The 18613-nt window shown below is 52.7% G+C and overlaps 2 protein-coding genes across 2 annotated transcripts; both read right to left on the reverse strand.

Annotated features, from left to right (window-relative positions):
• Positions 1–372: 372 nt before the first annotated feature.
• Positions 373–2588, reverse strand: HGH1 (HGH1 homolog). Its single transcript, XM_063299796.1, has 6 exons — positions 2025–2588; positions 1850–1950; positions 1675–1773; positions 1499–1590; positions 912–1034; positions 373–768 (listed from the first exon to the last, which is right to left on the reverse strand). The coding sequence occupies exons 1-6, from the start codon at positions 2552–2554 to the stop codon at positions 637–639; spliced, it is 1077 nt and encodes a 358-aa protein (XP_063155866.1). The 5' UTR covers positions 2555–2588; the 3' UTR covers positions 373–636.
• Positions 2589–2789: 201 nt separating this feature from the next.
• Positions 2790–14569, reverse strand: LOC134494768 (uncharacterized). The gene is made up of 4 exons (XM_063300016.1): positions 14449–14569; positions 13376–13569; positions 12256–12422; positions 2790–2951 (listed from the first exon to the last, which is right to left on the reverse strand). Exons 1-4 carry the CDS (start codon positions 14547–14549, stop codon positions 2790–2792), a joined length of 624 nt encoding a protein of 207 aa, XP_063156086.1. The 5' UTR covers positions 14550–14569.
• Positions 14570–18613: the final 4044 nt, after the last annotated feature.

Here is an 18613-nt window from a genome sequence, read left to right on the forward strand (position 1 = left end):
CTGATGGCGAATCTCCTCACTGGGCAGACTCCTGCCCCCACAGGCAGCTGGAGCTTTGCTCCCTATCCCCCAAGAGTCCCCTTTTGCCCTCTACCCTGGGTGGAAAGTCCCTCTCCCTCCTCCCAGACAGTAGAGGGGTTGCGCCCTGTCATGGAGAGCTGGCAATCAGGATAGCTGCCTCCTCTGGCCAGGCCAGGGAGGAAGGGGCCCTTTTCCTTGCAGACCAAGGAGGGGGTGCCCACCTCAACTCCCTCACCTTCTACGTCCCCTGCAACATGGTACCAGGGTGAGGGGCGCCTGTTAGCCAGCCAGAGGCGTCCAGTGCAGCTGCCTGCTTCCCTCAACAAGGCAGGACGACAGCGACCAGGAAGGAAAAGTGCACCGGAGCCTTTATTGGGGTCACAGCCAGCCCCTCCCTTTGCTCCCCTCTTCCTGAGGCTGGAGGACACCGGGGGGAGGGGCTCTCAGCTGCCCAGGCTGCAGAGAAGCAGCTTCCGTGGGACCCTCGGCAAAGTCACTGGGCAGGGGCCGAGGAGCAACTCTGGCAGTGAAAGGAAGTGCCAAGATTTCAGTGCCCAAACAGCAAAGGAAAAGGAAGTCCTTTCTTGCCCAGCAGCTGGCAGACTCCTTCCCCTTTCACGCAGCCCCCTCCAGCAAGGCCGTCTCCTCCTCCTGATCCAGACGCTGCAGCTGCTGCTCCACCTCTGCGGGGACCTTCACCTCCAGCAGGTTTTCCATCCCAGCCTCCGGCTCGTCGCCAATCAGGACCTGCACAGGGCAAACCACCCAAGGCCTTAGGGAGGCGTGTGTGAGCAGCATCTGGGCAGACCCCAAACTCCCAGCAGCACCTTTGCACGGGAAGGGTCTCCACCAGGGGCCGCCCCCTCAGGCAGGCCAGGCGCCCTGCTTACCTGGATCAGCTTCTCGCAGGCAGCATGGACACCGTGGTCTGCTTCCCACTTATGCAGCTCCCGCAGGATAACGTAGGCGCCCTTCTCTCGCACCAGGAGCCGCCCTGGTTTGGTGGCCGTGAGCTGCCAAGGGGAGTAGGGGGGTCACCAGCTGTGGGGCCTCTATGGGGAAGCCATCTGACAGAGGCCTTGGATCCCTGGGAAGGGGTGGGGGCCTGGAGTACGGCAGCGTGGCGGGGCGTAGCAGGCTGTTCCCTCCACCTTGACGGCCCAGCCCCACCGCACAGCTGATGCCCCAGAGCCAACCAGGAAGCTGAGGAATTCGTGCTCCTTTCCAGAGTCACATAAAGGAAGCCGAGGAATTCGTGCTCCTTTCCAGAGTCACATAAAGGATGCAGAGTGGAACACACCAAGGGAGGGGGCAGAGGGGAGACTGGATTCAGTGACTTGTGGAGAGGAGCTGTTGGTCCCCTCGAGATCCTGGTGGCAACAAGGGCAAGCCCTGTGCTCCAGAGGGAGAAGCTGCTGAGCTGCCAGGGCTCAGAAAGCAGGACCCCAGGTACCTGCATACCCCAAGCACCACATACCAGCAGGAGGGTCTCCAGGAGCATCTTGCGGATGTCAGCTTCTGGCTCCCGCTGCTTCTCGGGGGGCAAGTACTGCAGGTCCAGGGGCAGTCCTGGGTTCGAGAGAGGAAGGGTCAGAGAACGGCACAGGGCAAGCCCGAGGTATCTCTGCCCCTCCGCCAGGAGAAGACACCCACTTTCCATTTGATCCTCAGGAAACTCCTCGGGGCCGGCCAAGGGGAGGAGGAGGAAGGGCAGGAGGTCCACCTCGTCGCTCAGCAGCCACTCATGGTGCCCTGGAAAGAGAGACCCCAGTGAGGACGCGGGAGGAGCGCTCCCGCCACCAGCCGAAGCGGCGCCGGCGCCACTCACGGTAGTCGAAGCAGCAGTTCCGGAGCGTCCCCACCACGCCGCGCCTGCGGAGCGTCGAGCCCGCGTCCTGCGTGAAGGGCAGCAGTCTCTGCACGACGCACCTGCAGGGAGAGCGGGGTCAGCCGCCGCCGCGCCTCGCGGGCACGGTCCCCGGAGCAGCCCTCCGCCCACGTGCCTGGAGCGGTCGAGCAGCGCGGCGCGTGCCTCCGGGAGCTGGCTCAGGTTGGCGAGCAGCGGGCCCAGGTGCTGCCCGGGCGCCCCGGGGCGCGGGTCCCGCGCGCAGAGGGCCTCCACCAGCGGCAGCAGCCCCGCGCCGCCCCGCCGCAGCTCCGCGAAGAGGTCCCTGCACGCGTCCTCCTCCCGCGAGCAGTTGGCCAGCAGCGCGCAGGCCGGCCCGGCCAGGGGGAACGCGGGGTCCAGACAGCGGCCCAGCAGGCCGGGCAGCCCGCGCCGCAGCGCCCCGGCCGCCCCCGGCTCCGCCGCCAGGTTGATCAGGGCGTGGAAAGCCGCCTCGGCCGCCGCCGGGCACGGGTCGCCGGTCAGCGCCAGCAGCGCGTCCAGGAAGTCCGGGCGGGCGAGCAGCAGCCGGCGGCCCTCGGCGCCGCCCGTCAGCCCCAGAACGAACTCGGCGGCCCGGCCCTTCAGGTCGCCCCGGGCCTCGCGCCGAAGGAAGCCCAGCAGCTCCCGCGCCCGCTGCTCGTCCATGCTAGGCTGGGCGCCTCGAGGCCGCGCCCGCCGCGTCGCCCCGCTTCCGCGGTCAGAGCGCTCCTCCAATCCGCGCCCCGCATTGGAGGAGAGGCGGGGCGAGTCGGGGGCCGAAATGCTCTTTGGCCAATCGGGAGCGGCCTCCTGAAGCGGCGCCTCCTGGGAGTTGAAGTCCGGCTCCCTGGCTCCGTCGCCAGCTCGGCGGAGGTGCATCCTGGCACCGGGAGAGGCCCTTCTAGCGAGGGACCGTGGACGGCGGCCCGGCTTTGGGGCAGCGGCCCCTCGCGCCACTTCTCCCGATGCTCCAGGCCGCCTGCAGGGCGCAGTTCGCACAATGCTCTCGGTGCACCGAGAGATGCTCGCCCCGTCCTCGATTCTGGGGACAGGTTTGCGCCTTCTGAAAGTGGCGCAGAGGAGACGGGGACGAGTCCGGGGAAAGCGCCGAGCTACGGGCCTTCCTTGCAGCTCCTGAGTGAGGTTTGCTAGGAATCGGGGAATATCTCGGGAACGGCTTTCTAGGGAATCGTCGTTCTGGAATAATAGCTAACAAGCCCGGTTCACCCATCTGCCATGTCTTTTCCAAATGTGGTTGGCAGAGGCTTTTTTCACTATTTTGACTCGTTTCTCTTCCCCAGTCATGGCCCGCAATTACTCCCTTCCAGCACTTGGCCCTGTCCTGACAGTATTTTCGGGAACACCCCTCCCCTCCAGGTTGATGCAAGCAGCCCCCAGAGATCACTCGGAAAGCTTTTCCATCGCGGTTTGTGCCAGCAGCCCAATTCCATGTCCTCCCGGGACAGCTTTGGCTTGTCCAAAAATGTTACCCAGTGCCTAACAAACTTCGTGGCCCCCAACCTCTGCCTGTCCAGACAAGGTTGCCCATGTCAGGACATGCTGCTTGGAATAATGCCAGGCCTGGACTTGCAGCAGCCACCCAGCGGCTAAAATTCGGCTTCCAGGACTTGCTAGCTACCATCTGCAACGTCACTGGGGCCTCCTCCCAGCCGGTCCAATGGCCCGCGATTGCACCAGGCAAGGGTGTCATTGGGCAGTCTCCACCCCACCACAAACAAGACTGCCTGCTTCTACCAACTGTAATGGTTGCCTAGTCCAAATACTCAGACTCACAAGAAGTTGCTAAATGAAATCTGATTTATTAGGAAACTTGAGACAAATACAGAGAAAGCTGAGAATGACAGAAAGCGCGCCAAATACAAACTAAAAACCCTCGCTGCAAACGTAACCCCGCCTCCCTACCAGCAGAGTCACCACCACCCATCCCAGGTGCTGGTAACCGTCATCCCTTCTAGCCTGGGAAAGCAACCTTGAACACATGAGATAACCCAAATACATTCCGAGCCCGCAGCCAAGAGATAAGCATTCTCCTAGCAGGAACTGTCCTCCCTTCAAAGATGAAACACGCATCAGGCTAATGACATGCGAAACGTTACGATGTACCAAGCACATTGAAACGGTGAACATGACACCAACCCACAACCAACTGCCAGAGGAACATTCTCCTTACGAGAGGACGTGCCCTCACCACCAAGGACTGGGTCCTTCCTGCGGGAACATCTCCTTAACCCTCGGAATGGTCTTCTCCCTGGTTCTGCTGGAAGGCACGGCATTCGTCAGCCTTGAACCGGCACTGAGCTGTCACGTCTCCAACTCTCCAGGCATCTCGGCCACCCTGGCTGCAGGGAAACAGATCTGTTCCCCCAGAGCCAGGAGCTCCCCGAGACCAACAGAAATTCAGGACGGGCTCAACAGTGAGATTCTGACATAGAGGCGGCTTTCTGCCTTCGCATGGTTGTTTGACAGTTGTTTTATTTGGGAGCCATTTGTCCTGACGGACACCCTGTTTTCAGAGCTCTGCCTTCCACTACAGCTGCTAAAACCACTGGACAGTTAGTCTGCCATGTGCTCCTCCCTCGGCTCTCCCCCCCTACAAAGCACCTTCCAGAAATTGTGTTATGTTTGCCCTCCTTGTCTGGCAGGGGAGAAGCTTGAAGATAGTTGGAGTGCGTGATCTTTTAACGCACAAGCAGGCGTGCCTTGAAAAAGCACAGGACCTCAGAGCCAGAAGTACAGAGCTCCTGCACATATCGCTCAGGGAGAAGAAAGCTTCTGCACACCCGGATCAAATCATTTCAGAAGACTGGGCGTCAGGGAGCAGCAACCAAGCCCCTTCTTCACGTTTGGGATTACAGTCTCCGCATTACTTGGCTGAGTCTAGGGCTGCAGACTGCAGGGGCCGCAGCCTCCAAAATGAGGAGGGCACTCAATTCCCTCTCCCCCAGAACAAAAGTTTGAGAAAAAGCCAGAATAAAACACAGAAATGCCAGAGCAGACAGAAAGCTGAATGATTTTGTGGTGATAAAAGGTACCCCCCCACACACACACCTGAGCTGCATTCCCTACCAAACTTAGGAGATGTCCCCCACCCCCCACCCATGTGAACTGCTTAAAGTGCCCTTGTGAGAAAACATTGAAGTTGCAACTTGCCTGACTTTTCCCTAATCAAATCTTTTGCAAAAATAAAAATATTTTAAGATTGACTGTTCCCTTAATCTGTTTCAAAACTTTCTTAAATCAGATTCTTGTCAAGCTTTTTGCTTTTGCTTTTAAATTCTTAAAGTTGTTATTTTACTCCTTTCTTTAATCTGAAATGAAGGCTCACTCACCAGGTGGTTTATTGTCCTGTTGTTCCAAAGACCTCTTTTAGCTTTAAAATAATTATAATCCAAATGTGATTAAGAATGTGAGGTTTTAAGCAAACCCAGTGTCCTTATAGGCTCTGCTGCGGCTGTGAGTTTGATGACTTTTCCACGGCTCCCTGCCGCTCCAGCTCATGGATCGGCTGCAAATCCTGCGGCCTTCTCACGAGGAGCAGCTTTCCAGAGCACAAATGGGCGATCTCTTGGCCTCTCCATAACTGGAGAGGCTCCACTGGCTCAGGTTCGTTGCTGGGCCTTGGTCGCCGCAACGTAGTCTCCGCTCCTTCGAAGACATCTTAGTCTGCCACTGTCCTCACTCAGAAGCCAAGAATTACTGATGTTAAAAGAAGGCATCCTGAGTGCCAGTACAGGGCAAATACCTCCTAGCTGGTGGGATGAAGGCAACAGTAGGAACAGTGTGAACATGCCTGGGACAAAACTGGGTTTTGTTTGCACTTGTGGCACAGGAGTAACTAAGGCTAGTCACCTAGTCTATACACCTTAAAACGGCTGAGGTTGAAAAACGCTGGCCTAGGCCATCCCCACGTCCTTGACCTTTGCTTCAGAGGCGGCTGATGTTGCCTCTCCACACTTTATACACGGCCTTTTGTTCTTTAAACTTCTCAGCTCTCTCATTTTAAGGATCTCAGTGTCTCCATGCAGGCCCATCTTTCTCAATCTTCCCCTTCCCCCCTTCACTCTTTCTTCACCCAGTTATTTTGCAGTTCAGTCCTCATTCTATTTAACCAAACCACCTTAATGGACTTTGGTACTGCTCCATCTTAAGTTCAAGCATTCATTTGGATTTTTTTTTACTGTACACCCTTCTTAATTACCCCATTCTCACTATATTCATTTAATATTTACGTTTCTCCTGACATACCCGACTCTGAAATTTATATATAAAACGCAGTTTGCAGAAACATGTGCTGGTTGGGAATTTCTGGGAGCTGAAGTCCACACGTCTTAAAGTGGCTGAGGTTGAGAAACACTAGTCTAGGTTTTCCAACAATTATGGACACTCTTTACAGCCTTCAATTCTGCCACCATTCCCAAAATTTGCAGTTCTGTGAGTAATCACAAGTAAAATAAAATTGCTTTCATATTTCAAACAAAATTTGCTGGAGTATGAATGATGAGGAGAGGGGGTGGACTTAGCCAACGATCTCCCCAGAAACGGTTCAAAGCCAAGGGCTGTAACTCAGCATGAGGTTAGTCATCAGTCATACAACCCAATGGCCGAGTGTCATGTTCTCCATTTCAATGTCCTGTAGACATCGTAACGTTTCACATGTCACTCTTCTAATCCGTGTTTCCCTGTTGGAAATTTCCAGCCCTGCGTGGCTGTAATCTCTGGAATGCATGTTTGGGTTGGTGACTCTATTCAAGGTTACTTTCCCAGGCCGGTGTATGACGATGGATGGCATCTGGGATGGGGTGGTTGCTACGAGGAGGCACGGGGTGGAGTTGGCCTGAAGCAACAGTATTTGATTTGTATTTCGCGCGCTTTTGGTTTATTCTCAGCTTTGTCTGTATCTGCACACTATTCCTTAATAAATCAGTTATCTTAAAGCTCGGGCTTGTGAGACTGAGTATATTGGAGTAGGCAACCATTACATAAAGCTGAGAATCATCCTTCTTTAACCTTTCCGCTAGCCCCATCCAAGTATTTGGTGAAAAGGGACGCTAGCGATGTCAGAACCAGGACTGCAAGTGTGCGAGGAGGGTGAAGGAAAACCAGACACCACAAGAGCACTTGTGGTCCCAAGCTCCCGAGCTCAGAGGGCAGCCCGACGGGATAAGCGGGGTGCCCTGACGGAGGACCAGGGTTTACCGTCTGAAGTGAGCGGCGCTACAGGGGATGACTACCGAACCGGGGAGGAGGGAGACTCCGAGGTCGAATCACCCCAAGCATCCTGGGAACCGGAGATCCCGCTGTCGCCTACAGTGGTAGTGACTACGGGTCCATTGGAAGCCCCGGTCACCCCTGCGCGTATGAAGGCGCTGGAGGAAAAAATGGACATTATTGTTGCCCTGTTAAAGGACCACCCCAGGGGGTCGGAATCCAGGCAGGAGAGTCCGGAGGAGGTTCCACGTCGACGGCCCAACCCGGGAGCGAGGTCCCCATCCCCACCGAGGGGGAGAAGCAGGACTGGGGTGTTCCGGCAAGCGAGGGGTAGAGAGTCAGGAGTGACCAGGGAAGGGTCACAGGCGGCGGGCAGGCGTTCGTTGGCCTTTGCGGAGCCAGCTGAGCCGAGAGAGGCGGCAAGAGCCCCCCCCCTTTTGTGGTGAAGTTCGACAGTGACCCTACCAAGCTGTCCTTCTTCCTTACCAACACTAGAAATTATATAGCTGACTGGGGGCGAAGCTTTCGCTCCGAGTCGGGCAAAATCAATGCCATCGCCAATAAGCTAAAGGGGAGGGCAGCAGATTGGTATGTGCAATTATGCCAAGCCGAAGCCACAAAACTAGAGGAGTTTGAGGAGTTCCTGTGGGCACTAAAACAACACTTCGAAGACCCCTTGGCCCAGGCACGGGCGAAGCGGGCGTTGAGGAAGCTCTCCCAGGGATCCCTCTCCATCGCGGACTACGCTTTGGAGTTTAAAGCCCTGGCTGGAAAGGTGGAGGACTGGTCCCAGTCGACCCTAGTGGAAATGTTCAAACATGGACTGGAGACGGAGGTCCTCCGATGGGCGTTGGGACGGGACGACCCGAAAACATTGTACGGGTGGATTCAGTTGGCTGGTAGTGCTGAAGACGCCCTAGAGACGTTCACCCATAATAAAGAGTTGAAACAGGGAAAGTTCAGCAAAAGTGTCCGCGCCCCAGGATTCCCAAGCCGCCCTAAGTCGAAAAGTTGGGAGGAGGAGAAAGAACGCCGTTTTGCGAAAGGACAGTGCTTACAATGTGGGAAGGAAGGGCATCGTGCAGCGGCGTGCCCAAGAAAGAGATCCGAGGAGCGACCTGGGAAGGCGTCCAGCAAGTCCCCTTCCGTACCAAGGAAGGTGAGAGCTGCCCGCACGGAGGACGACCCTGACGATCACCAATTTGGAGGAGAGGAGGAACAGCTGGACTTCGAACAACCGGCGGGAAAAGCCAGCCACCTGCTCTGAATGGCGCCCTAGGGCAGGTGGAAGGAGAGAGGCGCGACCACGATTTGGTGAGTGGGAATTTTCCTACCCTGACGGTCAAGGTAAAATTGGGCTCCAGTACCCGAACTGTGGAAGTGTGGGCAATGCTGGATTCGGGCTGCTCGTGATCCCTGATGCACCCCGATCTGGTAGACGCATTAGAACTTCCCAGGTTCCCGTTGCAGCGACCAATGATTTTTACCCAACTGGACGGGACTATGGCGGGGGGAAAACCAGTAACCCACTCCACCAGACTGGTGGCGTTGCAAATGGGAACTCATTGGGAAAAATTACCCTTTGTAATAGCACCGGTGGGGGGCCCATTGGTCATCCTGGGGATGCCCTGGTTTGTCAAGCAAAATCCGGCTATCAACTGGCTGCATAGAACTGTGACGTTCGCTGATGGATTTTTTAAGGTGCCAGAAAAGGATTTGTTGGAGGACAATGAAGGGGGGCGGGCAGCCACCACCACAGTTCAAACGCTGGAGCCACTAGAGGGACTGCCGGCCCAATATCAGGACTTCGCAGATGTGTTTGGCGAAAAGGAGGCAGATCGCCTGCCCCCTCACCGAAAGACTGATTGTGCTATTGAATTGTTACCCAATGTAAAGTTGCCTAACCCAAAAATCTATGCCATGTCTCCGAAAGAGTTGGCCACATTGCGGGAGTTCATTGACAAGAATCTGGCCAGGGGTTTTATTGAGCCAGCCAACTCTCCGGTGGGGGCACCTGTCCTATTTAGACCAAAAAAGGACAGTTCTTTGCGGCTATGTACAGATTTCCGGGGGCTCAATGCAGTGTCAATATTAAATAAATATCCTTTGCCCCTCCTCAAGGACATGTTAGCACATCTGGCCAGAGGCAAGATTTTCTCAAAACTGGACCTGAGGGAGGCCTATTTTTGCATTTGCATAAGGGAAGGGGACGAGTGGAAAACAGCTTTCAACTGTCCTCTGGGGGCTTTCCAATACAAAGTGTTACCTTTTGGGTTGGCAGGGGCACCTGGGGTATTTATGCAGCTCATCAATGAGGTCTTGCATGACCACCTGTTTAAGGGGGTGTTGGTATATTTGGATGATGTATTGATTTATACTGAAACTATGGCAGAACATGTTTACCTGGTGCGTCAAATGCTTGCTAAACTCCAAAAAGCTGAGTTGTATGCTAAATTATCCAAATGTGCTTTTCATCAGTCCCAAATTGATTATCTCGGCTATCGAATTTCGGCAGGGGGGATTGAAATGGACCCAGCAAAAGTGGAAGCCATTGTCGCCTGGGAACCCCCACGCACGCAACGCCAATTACAAAGTTTCCTTGGCTTCGCCAATTTCTATTGGGCATTCGCCCAAAATTTTGCGGAAATCGCCCTCCCCCTCACTGACTTACTAAAAACCAAAGCTCAGGGGGATACTCGACGATCAAAAAATCCAGGCACGCTCCTTAAATGGACTCCAGCCTGCCAGCAGGCTTTTGATGCGCTGAAACAATTGTTCACAACTGAACCCGTCCTCAAGCATCCCGACCCGACTAAACCATTCGTGGTACAGGTCGATGCCTCCGACTTCTCTATCGGAGCCCTCTTGCTCCAAGGTGACCAGTCAGGCACTTTGAAACCCTGTGCATATTTGTCTCACAAGTTTACTGAGACAGAGAGGCGATGGCATGTCTGGGAGAAAGAGGCTTTTGCTGTAAAAGCAGCCTTGGACACTTGGCAACACTTATTGGAGGGGGCTTCGCACGCTTTTGAAGTTTGGACTGACCACAAGAATCTCGAAGCCTTAACCACCAGTTGCAAACTCAGCCCTAAGCAACTTCGCTGGGCCGAATTTTTCAGCCATTTTGATTTCTCCCTCAAGTTCATTCCGGGGAGAAAAAACTTTTTGGCCGACGCCCTGTCCCGCCGGCCCCAAGATTCGGGTCCTGCTCCAACTGTCCAAGGCACAGTATGGACTGAAAAGCAATTAGGATTGGCAGCCGTGACGCGCAGTCAGACACGCGCTCGTCTAACTCAGCAGCCAGCCACTCCTCCCTCTCCCGTTCCGAAGCAGTTGCCAATTTCCTCTGACTTGCAACAACAGTTTCTTCTTCACCTGAAATCTGATACAAGGTTGCAGACCAACTCTGTTACTTTTCATGAGGGTTTTGCATGGAAGAATGATCGCCTTTATGTCCCGTCGGCTTTGCGAAAGGCGATCCTCCTGCGCTGCCACGATGATAAGCTAGCGGGACACTTTGGCTACCTTAAAACCCTCCATCTCACCTGACGTCCATTTTGGTGGCCAGCGCTCCTCAGGGACGTCAAAGACTATGTCGCTGCCTGCCCTGTTTGCACAGCAACTAAGCGCAAAGTTGGAAAGCCCCATGGCTTACTACAACCGGTGGCCAACTCAACCTGCCCTTGGCAGGAGATCTCCATGGATTTTATAGTGGACTTACCCCCAGTCAACGTAAAACAGTAATTTGGGTGGTCAAAGACTTCTTTTCCAAACAAGCCCACTTCATCCCCTGCGCATCCATTCCCACCGCGCAGCAGCTAGCCCGACTGTTTCTCGTACATGTGTACCGCCTACACGGGAGCCCCTCCCGTTTGGTGAGTGACAGGGGTTCACAATTTATGTCACAGTTTTGGCGGGCTTTTTTGAAACTAATTGGCACCAAACAAGCCCTTTCTACGGCGTGGCATCCGGAAACGGATGGATCTACTGAAGCTGTCAACTCCACCTTGGAACAATACTTCTGGGCCTTTGTCAATTATCAACAAGACAATTGGGTCGACCTCCTTCCCTTTGCTGAAGTAGCTTATAACAATGCCGTCCACCAAAGTACTGGCCAAGTCCCTTTCAAAACTGTATTCGGCCGTGATTTCGTCCCGATTCCGGAACTCCCCAATCCGCAATCTCTCCCTTCCTCTCTCACCAATTGGGCTCAAACCTTAGCTGACTCTTGGCTGAAGATTCAACAGGCATTACACCACTCGCAAGCCTCTTACAAAAAACATGCAGACGTGAGGCGTTCCACCCAACCCGCATTTAAAGTCGGGGACAAGGTCTGTCTTTCCACAAAATTTATCAAATCCCCGCAACACTCCAAAAAGCTTGGCCCTAAGTTCGTTGGTCCATTTCCTATTGTTGCCCAAATCAATCCTGTAACTTTTAAATTGGATTTGCCACACAACCTTAAACGTTTGCACCCTGTTTTTCATTGCAGCTTACTCAAGCCGCTCGTTCTGTCGGATCGCTGGCATCCTCAGCAAGCACCCCCTCCACCCATTATGATTGACGCTCAGCAACACTTTGAAGTTAAGGACATTCTTGATTCTCGTTGCAAACACTCTACTTTACAATATCTCATCCGATGGAAGCATTTCCCACACCCGGAGTGGGTCGCCGCTCCCGATGTGCGTTCCCCGAACCTCGTCGCTAGATTTCATGCTGCCTATCCCGCCAAACCCGCTCCGTAATTTTTTTTAGGGGGGCAGTATGTCATGTTCTCCATTTCAATGTCCTGTAGACATCGTAACGTTTCACATGTCACTCTTCTAATCCGTGTTTCCCTGTTGGAAATTTCCAGCCCTGCGTGGCTGTAATCTCTGGAATGCATGTTTGGGTTGGTGACTCTATTCAAGGTTACTTTCCCAGGCCGGTGTATGATGATGGATGGCATCTGGGATGGGGTGGTTGCTACGAGGAGGCACGGGGCGGAGTTGGCCTGAAGCAACAGTATTTGATTTGTATTTCGCGCGCTTTTGGTTTATTCTCAGCTTTGTCTGTATCTGCATACTATTCCTTAATAAATCAGTTATCTTAAAGCTCGGGCTTGTGAGACTGAGTATATTGGAGTAGGCAACCATTACACCGAGGAGCTCACACAGAGGCAGAAACACAACACGCAGGGAAAAGAAAAGCCTCACCAGAAAATAAAAAGGAGAGTTTGGCTGTTGCGTGTGGCTTCCCAGGGGCAGGTTTTTTCCAGTAGGATGGCCAAAAGTAACAGTATCTCCTTCTTGCAAAACTAGTCTACCTGTATACAAATAAATGTTTAAAGAATCAATTAAAAGAGTTTTAAAAATACAGGTAGTCCTCACTTTACAACAATTGGGACTGGAAGTTTGGCCACTAAGTGATGTGGTTTATAAGCAAATCCGACCCTTTTTGCAGCAGTCATTAAGGAAACCACATGGTCGTTAAGCAAACTATATGGTCATTAAGCAAATTACATGGTTCCCCATTGATTTTGCTTTCCAGAAGCTGGCTGGGAAGGTTGAAAATGGTGATCATGTGACCATGGGATGCTGTGACGGTCATGTGAGGATCAGTCGCAAGTCGGGTTTAGCACCGAGTCTGAACCGTTGCTAAACAAATGGTGTGATGATTGCCTTATCCTAAATAAAACTCTCAGACTCAAAATGTCAATTCAGGTTCTGGATTTATTTAGAAAAGAGTGCAAACAGGTAAAAAGCTGAGAATGAGAAAAGCGCACCTAAACTCAAACTAAATAGCGTCTTTGAAAACAACACCCCACCCCCTCCCTCACATACAGTTCGCCCCACATTCCCAGGTGCTCCTAATGAGCTCTGCTGATCAATGGGCAAAAAGACCTTGACATTTCAGAGATAGCCTAAACACATTCCACCAGGCACAGATCAGCAGGTCTCCTGTACAAGGCTCTCAGCAGCACCCTCCCAGCCCGGACACGTATCAGCACCTTGGCAAGCGAACCGTTACGATGTAGAGAAACACCGGAACGGTGAACGTGACAAATGGTCATTAAGCGAGGACTACCTGTATATTTAAGTTCAAAGGTTTTGTCATGAAGCGCCTCTTGCTACATAGCACCACAGTCTGGCGCATGTGCTCTGTTTTGCGACTGCAACTGCCATTGTTAAAAGAATTATTAGTCCCTGACACTCAAATACGAAAGTCCTTGCAGTTGTTTACACTTGCACCGCTTTAAACCACGCTGCCAACACGTACCATTGATACGGATGTCGTTGATGTAGACTCCTGACAGGCTGGAGTCCATGAGGATGTATGCGCTGGGCGTCCGAATCACCCGCGCGTGGATACGTGAGATATACTTGAGGTCTATGGTGATGGCGGCAGAAGAACTGAGACAATAGTCAACAACCCCGCTGTTTCTGCCGAACAGGGTGACAGCCTTAAAAAAGCTTTGGAGGAAAAAAAATAAAGCGTTTTTAAGGTTTCTGCATGGTTCGGTAGGACTTCAGGGAACAAGGGACTGGTCTCCAGCTTGCCTCCTAGTTGTCCTGTAGACAGCAGCCTCACTGGAGGACGGTGAATTAATAATTATTAACGCTAAAAATCCCCAGCCCAATATTAAAAAGCAAAGTCACAAAAAACAGGAGGCAAAACGTCTGGGTGAGCCGTACTTTAAAAAAACCTTCTCCAGGGAAAATGGTTGAGAGAAAACAATGAGCCAACAAGGAACTCCTCTGGCTGGCTAGCAGCGGAGGACACGCGCACATTCAGGCGCTGCTCGGCCATTCTTCTCAAGCACCTCTCAGAGAGCTCCTGAGCAAACACAGCTGCCCAAAGGGTGGGAAGCCTGGCCAGCAAAAGGCAAGCAGCAGGAGGACACGGGGCCCAGGGGAGCGGGACGGCCGGAACAGGAGGGTGAGGGGGGCGCACGGGATAAATGAGATTTACTTAATTCCCTTCTCTTTTGCCTCCCTTGTAGGTTTTCTTAAACTATTTCTTCACATTGTAGAAGGGAGTAGCAGTTGGGTACACACATGTGGGTGTGTTCAATTTAAAAAACTGACAGGCAGAAACGTGAACATAAAGAGGATCAGAGGAAGACCAGGTGTGGAAAATTATGCCTGCAGCCTGACCTTCGTGGGTCATAAGCAGGGGTCTCTGCAGGGAGTCCTGATGGTGGCCACAACCATGTGACTAAAGCCCCACACTGCATGTTTAAGGGGGGCTGGCCTTTGGCCACACGGTTGTGGCCACCATCGGGACTTTGCTGACCCCCCTCCCTGGGGACCAGAAGACTCCACCCTGCAGGGGGTGAGGACATTACCTACTGGATAACGTTACCGCCGCCAGAGACCAGAGCTCGGGAGCCTGTGCTGCGCAGGTGACTCAGCCTGCGGCCCTCCCTGCCCGGCGGGGGGGGGGGTGCCATCTCAGAAGATTCGCCCTTCCTTCCCCATGGGCCATGACCAGGTAGGTTCATGCTGTCAGGGAGATGCAACAAAGGACCCGCTTTGACACAGTGGGGCACAATGGGAAACATGAAGCAAGTCTTGCCTGTGCTGCATGGCAAGACTGATCCCGTTATTCACATGGATCACAACACTGCAGCTGCGGAAGCCTTCTAGCCATGGGCCCCCTCCTGTCCCCCCTTCCTCCTGGGGGCACCAGCTGGCTTCTTGCAGGGATCACCTTTTCTGCCACTTCCTGGGGTGGCAGGGACTGAGAGCACAAGTTGGACTGATTCCACAGAGGTCCTACTTAAAAAAGAAAAATGAAGACGGCCTTTGCTCAACTTCATGTTGTGTGCCAGTTACGTCCCTTCCTGGATCGGGATGCCCTCCGGTCAGTCACTCGTGCCCTGGTCATCTCCTGTATAGACTACTGCAATGCACTCTACATGGGGCTACCCTTGAAGAGTATCCAGAAGCTACAGCTGGTTCAAAATGCGGCTGCATGAGCAATTTGGGTGCCCCAAGGATGGCACATGTGACACCTCTGCTGCACAAGCTGCATTGGGTGACAGTTTGCCTCCGGGTCCAATTCAAGGTGTTGGTCATCACTTTTAAAGCCCTATATGGCATGGGTCCAGGCTACCTGAGGGACCATCTCACCCCCATTACATCAACCTGCTCCACCCGATCAGGCAGAGGGCATGTTACGGACCCTGTCCGTGAAAGAATGTCTTCTCTGCTGTTGCCCTGCCCTATGGAACACTCTGCCCCCAGAGATGAGGTGGGCCCCCACTCTCCCAGCTTTCTGGAAAGGGGTGAAGACCTGGCTCTGCCATCTCACATGGTGCGTGAGGAGGGGTAACCAACCCTGCGGGTGGTTAGCATCCCCAACCTCCCAAAAGTGTGGGACTTGTGGCAGTTTTTCCCTGGTAGATCTAACTAGTTGGGGTCATACTAACTATATCAGGAATCCTGCAGGTACATGCCAACCCAGGTTTGATCTGTTCAGTAACATCTAATGAAAGAAACCATGATTTGATTTATTGCACAAACCCTGTCTGCTATTCCAAGGTCTAAAACAATCTTTCTTAACTGCCTGTTTGCTCAGATCAATTCATCCCCACTTCTGATATTGTTCTTTAAGGGTCCAAACTCACAGTAACTGTTGGGCGAAAGAGGCACCAACCAAAATTCCAGCAGGCTACTTAAATTAAAAAGGTTTATTGAACAACAGCTCTTGGGGTCAACTCAGCACATGGGAGAAGAGACAGACCAAAAGAAGACAATCAATTTTATGGTTTACTCATCCTAGTAAGATTTCCTGCTATTTTAGGTACAGGGACAGAATAAACGAGAAACTGGGAAACCACTTGCTCTTCTGACACTATTATTAGCATAGGTGTAATGGCTGCCTATCCTAAATTATACTCAGACTCACAAGCAAGAGCTTGAATCAAATCTGGTTTATTTAAGAATAGTATGCAAGTACAAAGAAAGCTGAGAATGAGCAAAAGTGTGCCAAATACAAACTAAAAACCCTCGGTGCGAATGTAAGCCCTCCCCTTTGTACAACTGTTTCAAATTCCCCATCGCAGATGCTCCTAACGAGTTCTGCTAATCAATGGGTAAAAAGGACCTTGAACACAAACGATAACCCAAACACATTCCATCCCCATGAAAACAGATAGAAAGCCTGGTACAAGGTCTCCCAGCAGCTCCCTCCCAACCGGAACGCGCGTCAGCACCATGGCATGCGAAACGTTACGATGAACATTAAACATTGCAACGATGAACATGACATACTGCCCCCCCAAAAAACAGAAGAGAACCCCAATAATACATGAGAGAAAAGGAAGAATTAAGCCACAGGCTTTAACGGGTAAGCTAAGTGAAAGCAGCGAATTAAATCAGGAGCATTGATGTGGCGAGCCAGCACCCACTCAGGGTGGGGGAAGTGCTTCCAATGAATGAGGTACTGCAGGGAGTTACGAAGCTTGTGGGAATCGACAACCTCCTTGATTTCAAAGTGCTGTTGGCCATTGATCATGATAGGAGCAGGCGGAGGAGGTCGGGAGTGCCAGTGGGTGGAGTGGTGGACCGGCTTGAGTAAGCTGCAATGGAAAACAGGGTGTAAGCGTTTCAAATTGTGGGGCAAGTCTATTTTGACAGTAACAGGATTGATGAGAGCAACAATGGGGAACGGCCCGATGAATTTGGGGGCAAGCTTCTTTGAAGGTTGAGGGGATTTTATGAACTTAGTGGAAAGATAAACCTGATCCCCAATTTTGAAGGTGTGCTGCGGAGAATGGTGTTTGTCAGCGTGGAGTTTGTAGGTAGCCTGGGCATCGCTCAGAGCCTGCCGAATGATTGGCCAGGAGTCGGCCAGCTGTGCAGACCAATCATGAACCGAGCAGGAGGGTGGAGGGGGCTGGGGGAATTCAGGAATGGGAACAAAGTCCTGGCCAAAAACAACCCGGAAAGGGGTCTATCCAGTACTCTGGTGAACGGCGTTGTTGTAAGCCACTTCTGCAAAGGGCAGGAGTTTGACCCAATTGTCCTGATGGTAGTTGGTGTAGGAGCGAAGAAATTGCTCCAGGGTGGAGTTAAGAATCTCAGTAGATCCGTCCGTCTCCGGATGCGACGCCGTTGACACTTGTTCGGTGCCAATCAGTTTCAAAAAAGACTGCCAAAATTGGGAGGTAAATTGTGTGCCGTGGTCAGTCACCAAATGGGGCAGCTGTGGAGACAGTAGATGTGGAACAGAAAGAGGCGAGCCAGCTGCTGAGCAGATGGCAAGGAGGTGCACGGAATAAAATGGGCTTGTTTGGAGAAGAAATCCTTTACAACCCAAATGAGAGTTTTCTTTTGACTGGGTGGGAGGTCAACGATAAAGTCCATAGAGATCTCAGCCCAGGGACAAGATGGGCTGGCAACAGGCTGGAGAAGCCCTTGTGGTTTCCCTACTTTTCGTTTTGACATGGCACAGATAGGGCAAGAGGCAACATAGTCTTTAACATCCCGCTGCAGTGAGGGCCACCAAAATTGGCGGTGGACCAAATGCAGGGTTTTGATGAAACCAAAATGGCCCGCCAACTTATCGTCATGGGAGCGGTGCAACACCGAAGCACGCAAAGTTTCAGGCACATAAAGGCAGTGGCCGACCCATGCGAGATCATCCTTGAAGGAAACTTTGTCTCGATTAGCCAGCAACCAAGTGTCAGATTTCCCTGCCTGGAGAAAGTCGGATTGCAACTGACAAGGGAGCGGTTGTCTGCGGGTCTGTGAGGGGGTGGTGCCCTGAGCTGGCAGAATGCGGGTCTGGCTTCGGGTGACAGCAGCCAGCCCCAATTGTGGTAAAGAGAGAACAGTACCGACCACTTGAGGGCTTTGGTCAAAGACTTGATGCAAGCGGGACAAAGCGTCCACGAGAAAGTTTTTCTTGCTGGGTATGAACTTCAGTTGGAAGTTAAACGACTGAAAAATTGAGCCCAGAGAATTTGTTTGGGGCTCAGGCAGTGGGGGGGTGCGGAGAGCCTCCAAATTCCTGTGGTCCGTCCAAACCTCGAACGGGTAGGCAGCCCCCTCAAGGAGGTGGCGCCAAGTTTCTAAAGCAGCTTTGACAGCAAAAGCCTCCTTTTCCCAAACATGCCACCGGCGCTCAGTCTCAGAAAATTTCCTGGACAGATAAGCGCAGGGTTTCAGGATGTTGTCAGAGTCTTTTTGCAACAATATAGCCCCAATAGAAAAGTCAGAGGTGTCTACTTGGACAATGAAGGGGTGTTCAGGATCAGGGTGCTGCAAAATAGGTTCTGCGGTAAAGAAAGTCTTTAGTTTCTCGAATGCAGCCTGGCATTCTGGAGTCCAATTCAACACTGCCCCAGGGTGTTTTACCTTGCGTGTTTCCCCCAACCCTTTTGTGCGAAGCAGGTCTGTGAGGGGCAAAGCAATTTCAGTGAACCCCTGGATGAACTGGCGGTAATAGTTGCTGAACCCCAGAAAACTTTGCAGTTGCCGTCGGGTGCGAGAGCATTCCCAAGTTAAG

This window comes from Candoia aspera, chromosome 3 (genome assembly GCF_035149785.1).
Source record: "Candoia aspera isolate rCanAsp1 chromosome 3, rCanAsp1.hap2, whole genome shotgun sequence".
Classification (NCBI taxonomy): Eukaryota; Metazoa; Chordata; class Lepidosauria; order Squamata; family Boidae; genus Candoia; species Candoia aspera.

Excerpts from the sequence above, each read along its gene's own strand:
- LOC134494768 (XM_063300016.1), bottom strand. The coding sequence starts at position 14,549 with ATGGCACCCCCCCCCCCGCCGGGCAGGGAGGGCCGCAGGCTGAGTCAC. Across the intron at positions 12,423-13,375 it reads CAACGACATCCGTATCAATG|GTAGACTAGTTTTGCAAGAA; the intron begins GTACGTGTTGGC and ends ATTTGTATACAG. Across the intron at positions 2,952-12,255 it reads CTCTGTGTGAGCTCCTCGGT|AAGGCGCAAACCTGTCCCCA; the intron begins GTAATGGTTGCC and ends CGCCACTTTCAG.
- HGH1 (XM_063299796.1), bottom strand. The coding sequence starts at position 2,554 with ATGGACGAGCAGCGGGCGCGGGAGCTGCTGGGCTTCCTTCGGCGCGAG. Across the intron at positions 1,774-1,849 it reads GAACTGCTGCTTCGACTACC|GGCACCATGAGTGGCTGCTG; the intron begins GTGAGTGGCGCC and ends CTCTCTTTCCAG. Across the intron at positions 769-911 it reads CCTGCGAGAAGCTGATCCAG|GTCCTGATTGGCGACGAGCC; the intron begins GTAAGCAGGGCG and ends TGCCCTGTGCAG.